We start from the raw sequence: 12,976 nt of genomic DNA on the forward strand, positions 1-12,976 counted from the left end.
AATGACTTAATCACCAATCTGTAATAATGTTTTTATAATTGCATACTGGATGTTATCTACCTTTTAATTGCATTTTTTTCTTTAATGAGTATTTTAAATTGATACCGAAAAACTAATCACAGAAATGCGCAGGCACTTACATGTTATGAAGCATTTACCCAGAGGCAGCAAATTAAAAAACAAAAAACAAATGTTATGTGTTCAAATGCTGGAGTAATCCTGGTTGCTCGTAAGCATGACAAGTGATTTAAGTAATCAGCAAGCAGCATTTTGCACAGGATTTCTCTTACTCAAAAAACACATTAAAAATATTCTATCCCCTTGTATAATTTGAAACACAGGGGTCATGTCGAACCACGAAACAGCGGGGCTCATTTCATACATAAATATAGTCACGCCAGATGTCAAAAGCAAATGAGACATGTTGTAAGATAAAAAGGTAAATACTGCACAAATGCTCCCATTCCACTTACTGGCAACCCATGCCACAGATCGGCAACACAATACAAACGTAAATTGAACTTGGTTCAAACATCACAAAAAAAAATCAGTGGATCTTTAACTGGATTGTTCAAATTCCCAAGAGAAGCCCTTCTTTGCAGTAACTTGATGATTAGGTCAAATGAAAACAAAATAGAAATCAGAATAAATACTGGAAGCTAAAAAGCCAGCTTTACAACTAACTACGCGTGGTAGTAAAATTCAGAGCTATAAGTGGAAAAAATAAGTGTAGATATTCAGAAAAAGCAACAATTGAGTGTTGGGTGGATATAATGGCGGTGCTAATGGTGTGACAGGAAGCAGGGCATGCTCCTTGACCTTTCCAAGCTTTGTATGCAAGAAATTTGCGTTCACAGTAAGAATGCTGGAAGTATCTGTCCATGAGTTATTTCACCATGAACCATTTACATAGTAATCACTAATAAGTGTTTAATACTGCCCAAAGTAACCCTTTATTAGCAACCTTAAAATACCAAAAAATTGAGGAAAAACACCAAGGTTCCAAATATATGGCTTGTCGTTTGCTTGCAGCTCCTTGATGCATGGTCATAACTCACTAAGCTATATGTCAATGATTTTAACTTATGGGGTAATAAAAGCATCTTTGCAACAAAAACAGTAAGCAAACGAGCTATCTACACAAAAAGTAATCTGTTGTGTGTTGTGCTTTCCAGCAAGCACATTAACCTTAAAACAATGTTATGGTTAGTGGATCCTTTGATAAGAATTGATTCAGAAGTGCATTAGCCAAATTGTGCACAATATTTCAGCCTAGAAGGGCCTCTGGAGTGGAGGACACATACTCTGCCAGGATGGAGCCTGTCCCTTGTCTAAACAGATGCAAAGACATAGAAGGATGCACTGACTGCCTAGATGAATGCCCAGAGCCTATGCCATAAGCAGTGCAGTGAAATGAATCCTTGTTCACTGTGAAGAAAAGCCAAAACTAAAGTCATTATTGATATCTGTTTATATGGATGTTGTGATTGTACGTCCAAAAAATAAATTGACAGGGGCTTGGTAGCTCCCAGGTGGCACCATTTTATGTTACATGTATGTTCAACCAGTCTCCGATTTTGCCATCAAAGCTTTGCATGATGTAATTGTTAAAATAACTTTTCTATAATGAGAAAAGGAACCTACAAGTCCCAAAATGCAAAAGCACTGACAGTTAAAATCCAGAAGTGTCTGAAAGTACCATACATTCCATGGAGCCTTCTGTCACACTTGGTTTATATCTGACTTTCCATGTGAAGCAAGAAGTTGCCGGTTTTCAAAGGCACAAAACCACTTTGTAAAAAAGAAAAAAAGAAAAAAGAAAACATTTATTTTGTCTTTTAAGTCTTTTTTGTTTGAGTATATTAAAAAAAAAGAGTTGCAGAGGACAGGGATTTATGTTCAAGTAAATTTGTTTAATTTAAATTGCTGAGGGGTTCAGATTTTCAGTCATGTAAAACAAACAAAGAGCCTGCTAAAAAGCTGTACTGCCCTGAACAATGCGTCCCACACCCCCACCCATTAGGTTTTACAGTCACCTCTCTTTCTCCAGTGTGCAACATCTAAGAATAAACCAAATATTCTGCTGCCACACCCCTGCTTTGCTGACTTCGAGTGTTGGGGGTGCTGCTGAGCTATGAGATAACAAGCAAGGCACAACGTTCATCAAGGCCTGGCCCCAATGAGTACCGGCAAGGTCCGACTGGGACAAAAAATAGACCCGGCACCAAAACAGAAGTGGCCCTTATTAGCGAATCAAATAGCTAAATAAATTTCTCACCTTTGCACATAGGGCAGATTTGAACTTGTAAAGAGACATTGTAAAGGTTTTTTGCAAGGTATGCATGCATTTGTGCTTCCTACTGCCAATGTTTGCAGTAATATAATGGGAATCAACAGTAAAAAACCGCCTCACTAGATCAAAAAAGAGGCCCACAATACTCAAGAAAACCGTCTCAAGTACTGACCTGTCACACTAGCCCCTCGGTACTATCCGATTGCTCTACAGCCCAGTCCGACACTGAGTGCTGGTACTCTCTTTTCCTGAGAAGAAGTTACGGTCCTCAAAAGTAGAAATGAAAAAGTGCTGGTACTCAGTACCAGCCCATTTAAAACACTGGTACAATTCCATACAAATATTCACAACATAAAGAAGTAGGTCTGTCACCTGCCAATGATGATTGCAAAGAGTTTCTGTGCTGGTTTGAGGAGCAGCCACACTTGAGGAGGTATCAGGAGATTTGCTCGCGGTGAGGTATGGATATGACGGCTGATCTGAAAACCTTTTGAAGCCAAAGCACCATAAAGTCCCATTTGAAGGTGGGCGTTTAGTGGTGGAGTATGTCTGCCAGTCAGTGAGGACAAGAATCTGTGGCTTCTACTGTTGTTATATGTAATCATACCCAGCGGTATACTGGTATAACTTGGAGGTAGTTTTGGATTTGAAAGTAACTGCTTGAGTTCATCACAAAATACCCTGCTGGTGCTTGCATTCTGCTGCTGGTTACTGTGAAAAGGGCCTGTCATTTTTTGGAGATATCGTCTCGACACTTCGGAGGTAACGCAATGAAGACGAGAACATTTTCCCACGTTCAACGAAGGGCCTAAGCGAAAGAAAGCTCGCTTTATATTTCCAAGCTGTTGAATGCAGATAGGTCCCATTCTTATGCTTCTTCAGTCTGAAATAGTAAAACAACAAATCAGGATTATTTAAGAGATGGAGGCAGCAATGGAGACTATTATCCTGGGATAAACTCTGATCTACTGAGGTGCAAGAGACCTAACAGGTAGGAAGGGATGACAAGTCGGGAGAGCTAATAGAGGACCAGAGGAAAAGTACTGACGTTTGGCCAACTAAAAATTAAAAACTAACATTTGCCAATGTAATAGATTTGGCAAGGTAGAGGGAAACACCACACTCTGTTCAACACCAGCTATCCCCTAAACACAAACTGGACAGGTCACACCCTCCATTTCCATTCGGGAACCAATGATCCCTGGCAGGGCTTGTGTCACCTATGGCATGCTGCAGAGTGAAGCAAGCAACTGGAAAAGAGAAAAGACCTGCCTGGGCAAAGAAGCAGCACAGGCTCTCTGCAGGGGCCAAAATCAGCACATAATGTAGTCCAAGCAGCTTTCCCCCACTGCCTCAGCAGCAGAGCTGTGCTACCTTGTGCTACCGTGTGCCTGTGGTCAGGAATGTGGAAGGCTCTGATGGGTGTAGATGGGGTTTAGGAGGGGTTAGCCAGGACAGTGAGTAACCAGACCACTGTGAGGAGTTTCTAACCTTCAAAGTTTCTTCACAGTGTTCTGTCACATTCTAACTTATTGTGATTCCCCCATGTGTATGCCCCACAGTAAATTGATTAATTTGCAGATCCCTTCAATGTCAATGTCAGTCACTTTCCATACATTTCCCAATGATTAGACAAAAGTAACATGTTGTCTCTAATGTGGCAGAGGAGGATTAGAATAGTCAATAATTCTACATCTTTCACAGGTTTCACAGATCATTGCATGACTAGCAGCTCCAGTTCACGTTTTCAGGTCTCACTTACAGACAGCTGTCCGTTGTCGAAAGACCAACAGTGTACAATACCAATACTTGCAGTGGATTTTGAGTCTGACTGTTAGTTATCATTGACTTGTTCCCTTGTCAATTTCAATTGCTTGCTTCTTATTCAATCGTTTTCCTTCCTCTTCTTGTATTTGTCGGAGCCCTGGAGCATAGCTTCTTCACCATCATTTTGATTGGATGACTTAAACCCTTCCACTGTATTCAGGGAAATACTTATTTTTCCTTTTGCTTTCAAACCTCCTTGGGAGTGCATCTATTTTCTTTGTCTCTTTTTCATGTGTTGCGTCCCCCCTTGCATTCTCACTTCCTCACGCTCTCCACTTTAATCCAACTTTGTGTGTCCGTCGTGTCCCCCAGCCCTCTGTCTGCGCACTGTTGTGTATTTTAGGAGGATAATCTAAGTTTACTGATTTACTACCCTTAATCCTAATACTTAAGGACATATGTATATGTATATTATATGTAATGAAGGTGAATCTGGTGAACTGGACACCCACACCCTCCCCAGTCTCATGGAGGAGAGGTGTTTTCTTGTGAACAAACAGTCCCTTTGTTTTCAGGAAGACAGTGGTGGTAATCGGGAATCCCACATTTCCTGCTTAGAATATCACTTTCAAGCAGCTGTACTAATAATGACACAATGTATGTTAAAAAAACATTTATTGTTGTTAACTTGCTACTTACTAAATGCATCGTGACCACCAGAAATATAAAACATTGCAATCATTAGGCTTACTAGAAATGTGAAAAAGACAAACAATTCTACCATGTTTCTTAGGAATGTTTCCTAAATTGTACACCCTACTCTTATTCACCACTCCGAGAGCATTAAGTAAACTAACTGTGCCTAAAAGGACAATATTTAGATTGCAACTTTGCCTCCCTGAACACAGCAAGCCGATGCAGACTCTCAGCAAGAGGAAGAGGAGAAGGGAACGAGTCTCCTTAATGAAACATGTGCTCTGGCAGCAGAGCTCAACTGAATTATGCTTCTGTCCCGCCTCTCCCTGTCCACTCGTCATTGACTTGCTTCCCCCAGCAAATCCTCTGTTGTTCCTGCACCACTCCCTGTCTTTAAAAAAAATATATTTTTAGAAGGGCTTGGTAGCTGTAACTTTACCAGTCTATGTTGGGTGTCCACAATCCCAGAACAATAAATTAAAATAAAAGAAAAAATGGATGATGCCTGTTAATATTTGCACGCAAATACATTATCACTTTCGGGCCAAAAAACAGACTGGCTGTCACGTCATGATGTAGTATGAAAACAAACAACAACAAAAAAGTGATGGCTGGAATACTTGAGTTAATCTCAGCTACATGTAATTACTTGGGCCGCATTCCAGGCCATCACTTATTTTGCCCAACATGCCTCCTCAGACTGGAACCAGCAGTATCAGTTTTGGTCCTTCTGAACTAGGAACTATCAGGCCAAATTCCATCCGAATGGAAAACAAGCAACCCAAGACCGGTTTTGGCATGTTTGGACTTTGTTAGCAGGGTGTAGCTTCAATCATATGCTTCAATCCTATGGTTCAGTGAGCACGGATCCGCATCTGGGCATAGCCATCGTACTCTAACAACCTGGGTCTGCATCACAGTCCATCATTTTCCCACCATGCCACCTCACACAGGAACCAACCTTTTGCAAATCAGCCTTGGACGCTAGTGTACATACTTCATTATGCTGCTGTAAGATTTTCTCTCTTTTTTTAATGTTCTTCAACATTTTAGTTTTTGGTAATGCAGTTCAGCATTTGTAACAAGCACTGCAAGAAAAAGCGAAAATTCCTGTTTTATTTGTATTCTGGATCTTGTACTCTTGTTTAAAGCATAATAGAACAAGGGCCTCAAAACCCAGAATGCAATAAAGAAGAAACCTGACATAAAGCAGCTAGTTGCACATTTACTTGGAAACTTGACTGATATGCCAATACTGTGAAATCTTAATTATTTATAAGTAAACTTTTTCAGAGTGATGTTGTGCTCCGAGTAAAATATGTGGGAGTACCTCACGTGAAGTTTGCCCAGAATTTCACCACATGGCCTAAAGAAGCACAATTAATTTATGCGACCAGGTCACAGAATTGTAACTAGGCAAGTGACGCATCTTAATTGCTCTAAGGGGGACCCACAAAAGTGACATAAAAAGCACAACTAACAGCTATTAATAATGGATGAATTAAAAATATCTTAATTACAGCCATCCTACTCTAGATCAAATAAATCAAACAATCAAATTGGTTTCACTACTATACCTGCAAAAGGATGTTTGAGTAGGGTGGTATGTGAAGAATATAAATTGGGTAGGGTAAGTATTTGAGGAATTCGGAGAATGATTTAGAAATAAATATTGTGAGTGATTGCAAAGCCACTTGCAGCCTGTTAGACCTGGCATCCTTGGCGTAGTCTCTCCTGTCTTTTTTTGCCTCTGCATTCTGTGTTTTGCATGTGTGCTGGACTTTGTTCTTGCTTGGTTTGGTACTCTGGGCACTTTACCACTGCTGACCAGTGCTAAAGTGCAAGTGCTCCCAGTGTAAATTGTAAGTGTAATTGACTTCTCCATGATTGACATATTTGATTTACTTGTAAGTCCCTAGTAAAGTGCACCAGAGGTGCCCAGGGCCTGTAAAACAAATGCTACTAGTGGGCCTGCAGCAACGATTGTGCCACGCACATGAGTAGCCCAGTAAACATGGCTCAGACCTGCCACTGCAGTGTCTGTGTGTGCAGTTTTAAACTGCCAACTCGACCTGCTAAGTGTACACACTTGCCAGGCCCAAACCTTCCCTTTTTATACATGTATATCCCTACCCCTAAGGTAGGCCCTAGGTAGACCCTTGGGCAGGGTGCAGTGTATATTAAAGGTAGGTCATGTACTGATGTGTCTTACATGTCCTGACAGTGAAAGACTGCCAAATTTGCTTTTTACTATTGCAAGGGCTATCTCTCTCATAGGTTAACATGCTGCCTTTAAATAACTTTTAAGTGCAGTTTCCCTTTTGGAGCCGATGGAGTTAGAGTTTGGGGTTTCTGAACTCACAATTTAAAAATACGTCTTTTGGTAAGGTTAGTTTTTAAATTGGTAGTTTGAAAATGCCATTTTCTTGCTTAAACCATTCTGCCTGCTTGTGAATTCCCTGTCTGGGTCAGACTGACAGTTGGGCTGTTTGTATCTCTCCTCTAGACAGTGACACAAAGGGAACTGGTGTGTAGCCTTCATTTCCTGATGGGTCATTTGGGCTAATGCAGAGGGAGGAGTGGTCACTTACACCTGAAAGCCTGTGCCTGCCCTCACACAATGCAGCCTCCAACCCCCTGGTGTGAGTCTGGAGCCAAGCCTGGGAAAGGCAGGATTTTTTGAGCAACAGAGACTTTCCTTTGAAGTTTTTCTACTTCAAAAGGCGGAAAGAGGTATAAGTAGTGGACCCAAAACTCCAGATTTTCAGATTACTTCTGGAACCAAAAGAGCCTCTACCAAGGAGAAGAGCTGGAGGAGGACTACTGCCCATTTTCATGCAACTGTCCTTTGCTGGGTTGGCCTGCAGTTGTTGCTTCTGCCTGAAAAAGGACAAGCACTGGACTTTGTGGTATATTCCTGCTTGTGAAGTGTTTCCAAGGGCTTGGACTGAGCTTGCCTCTGGGTTGTAAGTCTCAGGGCCATCAAAGACTTCCTCGGCCAGCACCTGGATTCTCTGCTGAGACTCCTACCCTGCCAATTGGTGCCCTATACAGTCCCTGGGCCCTTGAAAGTAGAAGCAGGTGGAACCAAGGTGGAAATCCATGCACAGGAGCTGTGTGGGGAAACTTTTGAAGCACCACCTGCAATGCGGCTGTAAAAACGGCAGGCCACCCGCATCATAGTTGAAGTCGGTGCCCCACCTGCATTGCAGCTGTGAATTTGACGCATCACTTGCATCGCAGCTGCAGAAACAACGCAACACCCGCTTGCAGTTACTAAAATCGACGCAAACCCCACACAGTGAGGATTCTCATCCTTGTGCAGCCAGATTTCACACGCAACTTCGCTGGGGGTCAAAATTGACGTGAACCTGCCAGGACCTGCGATGCCCGTCCGGAAATCGATGCATCACTTTCTAGCAGGAAAGAAAAAGGACGCATCACTTACCCGACCGGAGAAGAAACGACGCATGACCTCACTTGCAACGCTGACTTTTCTGACACACGCTCGCCCGTACGGCTTTATTTTTTAAGCAAACCAGGTATTTTGTGTAACAACAACATGTCCATGGTTTTCTATGGAGTAAGGTTCTATTATTGTAAAAATTCATAACTTTACTTGTGCACATTGGATTTTTGTTGTTTTGGTCTTGTTTGATTTAGAAAAATATTGGCTATTTTTTTTAACCTGGTGTTATATCCATTTTGTAGTGTTTTCACTACATTACTGTATTTTATGGTACAAATACTTTACAGTTTGCCTTGGAGATAAGCCTGACTGCATGTGCTAAGCTACCAAGGGGGTGAGCAGGGGTTACCCTAGGTATGTTTCTCCCTTACCCTGACTACAGTGAGGGTCCCTGCTTGGACGTAGTGCAAACTGACTGCCAACCAAAGACCCATTTATAACACAACCATAAACCTATCTTGATGGATTAAACAAGCTTCATTTATGCCTGTAAGGTATCCGTAAAACAAGTGTAAACTGTGCCTGGAAATGCAGGATAAAAAGCATCAACAAATTCCCCTGGCCCCACAGATCAGGGAGAACGCTTGGCACAGCATGTGATGCAAAAATAAAGCAGGCAAAACTACTAGGAACGTCATGTCTACTGCTAGTGTTTCACAGGAAAAGCTCTTCAATTTACGTGCAACACAAAAATAAAGCACTGAATACCCCAATCCTTCCAGTTCACGTCCTGTGCCATTCACAGCACTTCAAACCTGAAGGTTTTGACTTCACATTTACTAGCATACCCAGCAGGTCATGCCAATGCAAGAGTTATTGACTTTGTCAATGTATTTTAGGCATGTTCTATAGTATATGTGCCTGCTGTGCAGCATGGCTGAAATGTTAGACAAACGTTTTTAAAAAAACACTATGGTGCACCATAGTACTTTTTTTTCCCCAGAGAGGATGGGAGGGGACAAGTAACAACACGGGAAGGGAACAGGGAGAGAGGGTAATCAGCAACACAGAAGAAGGCAGGAAGATAGGGCAAGAAGCAACTCAGGGGGATGGGGAAGGGCAAGCGACAACATGGGATGGGGCAAGCAACAATGCACAAGCAACAATGCAGGGGGGGTTGAAGGATGGGACAAGCAACAACAATAGGGTAAGCAATGACGGGGCAAGCAATACCACAGGAGAGCAAAGTGCAATCAAAAGCGCTGAAAGGGGCAAGCAACAACTCTGGCCAGGAAGGGACAGGGGACACATGGCTTCCAAACACCTGCCTTGTTATGGAGTGCTGCAAATGAAAGAAAAAATTAGCTCTGAAGGCATGACCAGTGGACAGACATTGAGCAAGTAAACAGCACCTGAGCTATGCTCCAGGGGTGGGACAAACACGCAAAGAGGAAGTGAGGACCACAAAAAAGAAAAAAAGAAAAAAAAGAAAGTGAGAGTGAGAATGACAATGAAGCCAACCAATGGTAAGCACTGGCCAAGATCTAAGCACCCTGTAAGTAAGCAAAATATCTCACAAAATGTTTCAGACAAGACCTAATAAAGCACTGAGGAGAGACCGTCCAAGACATTATAAATGACCCAGGGCAAGGTGATGTACAGATGGTGACCGGAAAAAGAAATATGGACACAGGCAGAGGACCCGATTATGAGTGTGGCAGTCTCTAGACCGCCACACTCGCAGTGGCGGTCTGGACCGCTGCTAATGTGTCGGTCCAACCACCACATTACAACCCTGGCGGTTGTGCCACCAGGGAACAGCCAACTCTGCCAGGATCTCCGATCCTTTAGCAGCACAAAGTCGGAAAAGTTTCAGCCCTTCGTCCATCATCCTTGTGTGTTGCTAAAGTTGCCCTAAGTGGAAAGGGTATGCCCAGACGTGGGTCCCTTGCTCACTGTGCCACTGGATTCAAGCTAGCCTGGCTGATGAAGGGTGATACCCTGAAACCGGTCCCAGGATGCTTGGTTCCGGTCCAGGGAGGATCTGGCCTGGCAGTTCAGGTTGGACTGTTCCCATGGGGAACGGGGTCAAGACTGATTTTCATATGGCTGGGTCCAAACTGGGGTGGCATGGTAAGCAAAATAACAATGGATTAAACCCAGATTTGTGACTGGGGGTGAGTGGGTGAAAAGTTTCAGGACTCCGTCCATCATCCTTTTGTGTTGCTAAAGGATCTCAGATCCTGGAAGCGCAGGGCCCCCCCCGGCCAGCACTCTTGAGTTGTCCCTCTAAGCTGAAGTCTGTTTACATCACACTCTGCTATCTGCCGAGGTACGAGTGTATCTTGAACACAATCTGACCCTGCACCCGTGGGGGCAAAAGGGCATGCTGGACTATTTGTCACCTCGCATCTGCAGGTGCTCCAGTTTTGCCAGTACTTGGTTTGAGCCGGTGGTTGTAGGTGGAACCCACCTTCACTCATTTTTGTGGAGTGACACATATTTTATCTCAACAAAGTTTGATCCACCACAAAAGAGATGAAAAAACAAATATGGAGGGGGGGGCGAGGGAAGAGAAATACAACTCTGCTTTCTCCCTTGTCAATGTTTTTATGTATTTCAAACTGTAAAAAAGGGTGAAGTTTGAGATTGCCAAAAACCTTTATGTGGTCTATGATCAGGGCCGGTGAAGTTATTCACAGTGAAGAACCACATTATGAGGCAGGGGTGACTAAATTATGCTGTAACAAAACGGAGAGTGTTTGCTTTTACATAGCACATTCTGTATCCGTATTTTCTCATCACTTTGTCATTTTATCACAGAATACTAAATAGGAAAATGGGTGCCAATGCAGTTCAAACGCTGCTTCAGTATGAAAAGAATGCACATTGACTAGATCATATTTAAAGTGTTTTCAGAAATAAATAATTATTTTGTCTTGCATGAAGGCATAGGCACACCATCTCATTAACACTGTCCCTTAGAACTGCCAGAGTAAAGTAGGTTGTATATTACCTACAATGTTGCACTCAGCAGAAAAACAAACTAGGTGCGCACACATTATGTAATTAAAGATATGCCTGCTTTATTCTGTGCATACCACTTACGTTTTAACAACCAGGCTTACGTTTTGGTTAATTTGGGGTGTCTCGTTACAAAGCAGTGTAAGATTTAAGGCATCAGACTTTAAAAAGAGAAATAAGGTGTTTCTGGTGCTTTGTACTCCTGTTGTATGGTTCCTACTAAAATAAAAGGACTGTGTATTAGGACAACAGAGCTGCAGAATGCATCCACACCATCAGAAGTTGTCGCCAACTCCTGGTTAGTTCACAGTGTCTCAGCTCAAACCCCTAACCTTACCGGGGTGGAAGCATGGAAGTAATTTAGGGGTCAGAGCTGCAACCCCTGGCTTGCCCTTTGCTGCCCCTAGCACTGCCTTCGCGAACCCTGGTCCCAGAGGTTGCAAATTCAGTGCCAGAAACACAGTGGGAGCTTGTCCTTACAGACATCAGTTGTGCTCCACTGTCTTTTGTTTTCTTTATTACACTAACAGTGAATAATAATATATTATTCACTGTTAGTGTAATAAAAATGCAATACAATTAGCTGGAATATGCACTACCATGGCAGGTCAGGTGAGTAAAAAAAATGCTTTTAAATGTATATCATGTGTGCTTGCGGGTGAGTGTGTGTTTATGTGAGACAGTGTATGTAAGTGAGAATGTGTGTGTATGTGTGTGTGAGAATGGAAGTGGAGGTCAAAGGCCATGTGCTGTCACTTCCGCTATCCCTGGCATTTCGATGAATTGACGTCCAGGGGTGAAATGTGATTACGACAACCTGAACAGGACAGTCTGGTACCTAAAGGAATTGTGGAACTAGATATTTTTCTTTCGTTGTCTTACTCATGCAATCCCAGACTGCAGAGTATTGGTATTTAGCGCCTATAGCAGGCTGGGCAGCACAGTCAGCATATATAATATATTTATAATTTATGCTGATCTAGAGGCATTGTGTTACAGGACATGAGGTACTTTTGTTCATATTGGAGAAATTTGTGAGTTTGTAAAGTAGCGTCAAAGACAATCTACATCAGTAGCCGTAAGGGAAGTGGCCTGATTGTATCCATCTAGATTGTAAGGCTTTTGGGTTAGGGATGCAGGCCTTTGTGACAGCCTCCAGGGCTTGGATGGGAGTAACAACAATTATGCATTTCCTTTGAGCCATTGGTCTTTCCTTTATGACGGCCATCTGAACTGCTGTCAGTATTTTTCAGTGGATCCAAAACATATTTCTGCATTGGAATATAGATGGGATTTATATGCAGGCGGCACTGTGTCACCATCATTGAATGTGACATAGGTGAACCCAATGGCACCTGGTATTATACAGACAACCGCAATTGTTTTGTTGACACATGTATGTCCCTCTGTAATGATCTTACTATTTGTGTATGTTCTGGTGTCCAATGTGGACTGGAAAAGTCTTAATAAATTAATGCACACAAAGGTTTAATGCACTGTGCATAATCTGCTAAGTATGTTCTGACAAAACTAAAAAATCCTAACAAGAATTGTAATATTTTAATAGTGTATAGTGGGCGTAATAGGGCACACTTCTCTAGGAAGTGTGGTGCCAGGCACTTATCCTCATTTAATAACCTGAATCCTACAAAGAAGCAACTGAGAAAAGCACTTTTTGCTTTTTTAAATTGAATGTGTAGCCATGTTCAGCAAATCTCAAGACAATGTGATCTACCCTGGATCGGTGTATGTTTAAGTCTTCATCCAATATATATTTCACTGAAAAA

At 42.3% G+C, this 12,976-nt stretch overlaps 1 protein-coding gene across 2 annotated transcripts in view; it reads right to left on the bottom strand.

Annotated features, from left to right (window-relative positions):
* The window catches only part of OMA1 (OMA1 zinc metallopeptidase), a 435,938-nt gene that overhangs the window by 404,977 nt on the left and 17,985 nt on the right, over nucleotides 1-12,976 (bottom strand). For both annotated transcript variants that reach the window (XM_069232569.1, XM_069232568.1), the window contains exon 2: nucleotides 2,666-3,176. In XM_069232569.1, the coding sequence (XP_069088670.1) occupies nucleotides 2,666-3,159 (494 nt within the window). In that variant the 5' untranslated portion in view covers nucleotides 3,160-3,176. The remainder of the gene's footprint in view (nucleotides 1-2,665; nucleotides 3,177-12,976) is intronic.

This window comes from Pleurodeles waltl, chromosome 4_2 (genome assembly GCF_031143425.1).
Source record: "Pleurodeles waltl isolate 20211129_DDA chromosome 4_2, aPleWal1.hap1.20221129, whole genome shotgun sequence".
Taxonomy (NCBI): Eukaryota; Metazoa; Chordata; class Amphibia; order Caudata; family Salamandridae; genus Pleurodeles; species Pleurodeles waltl.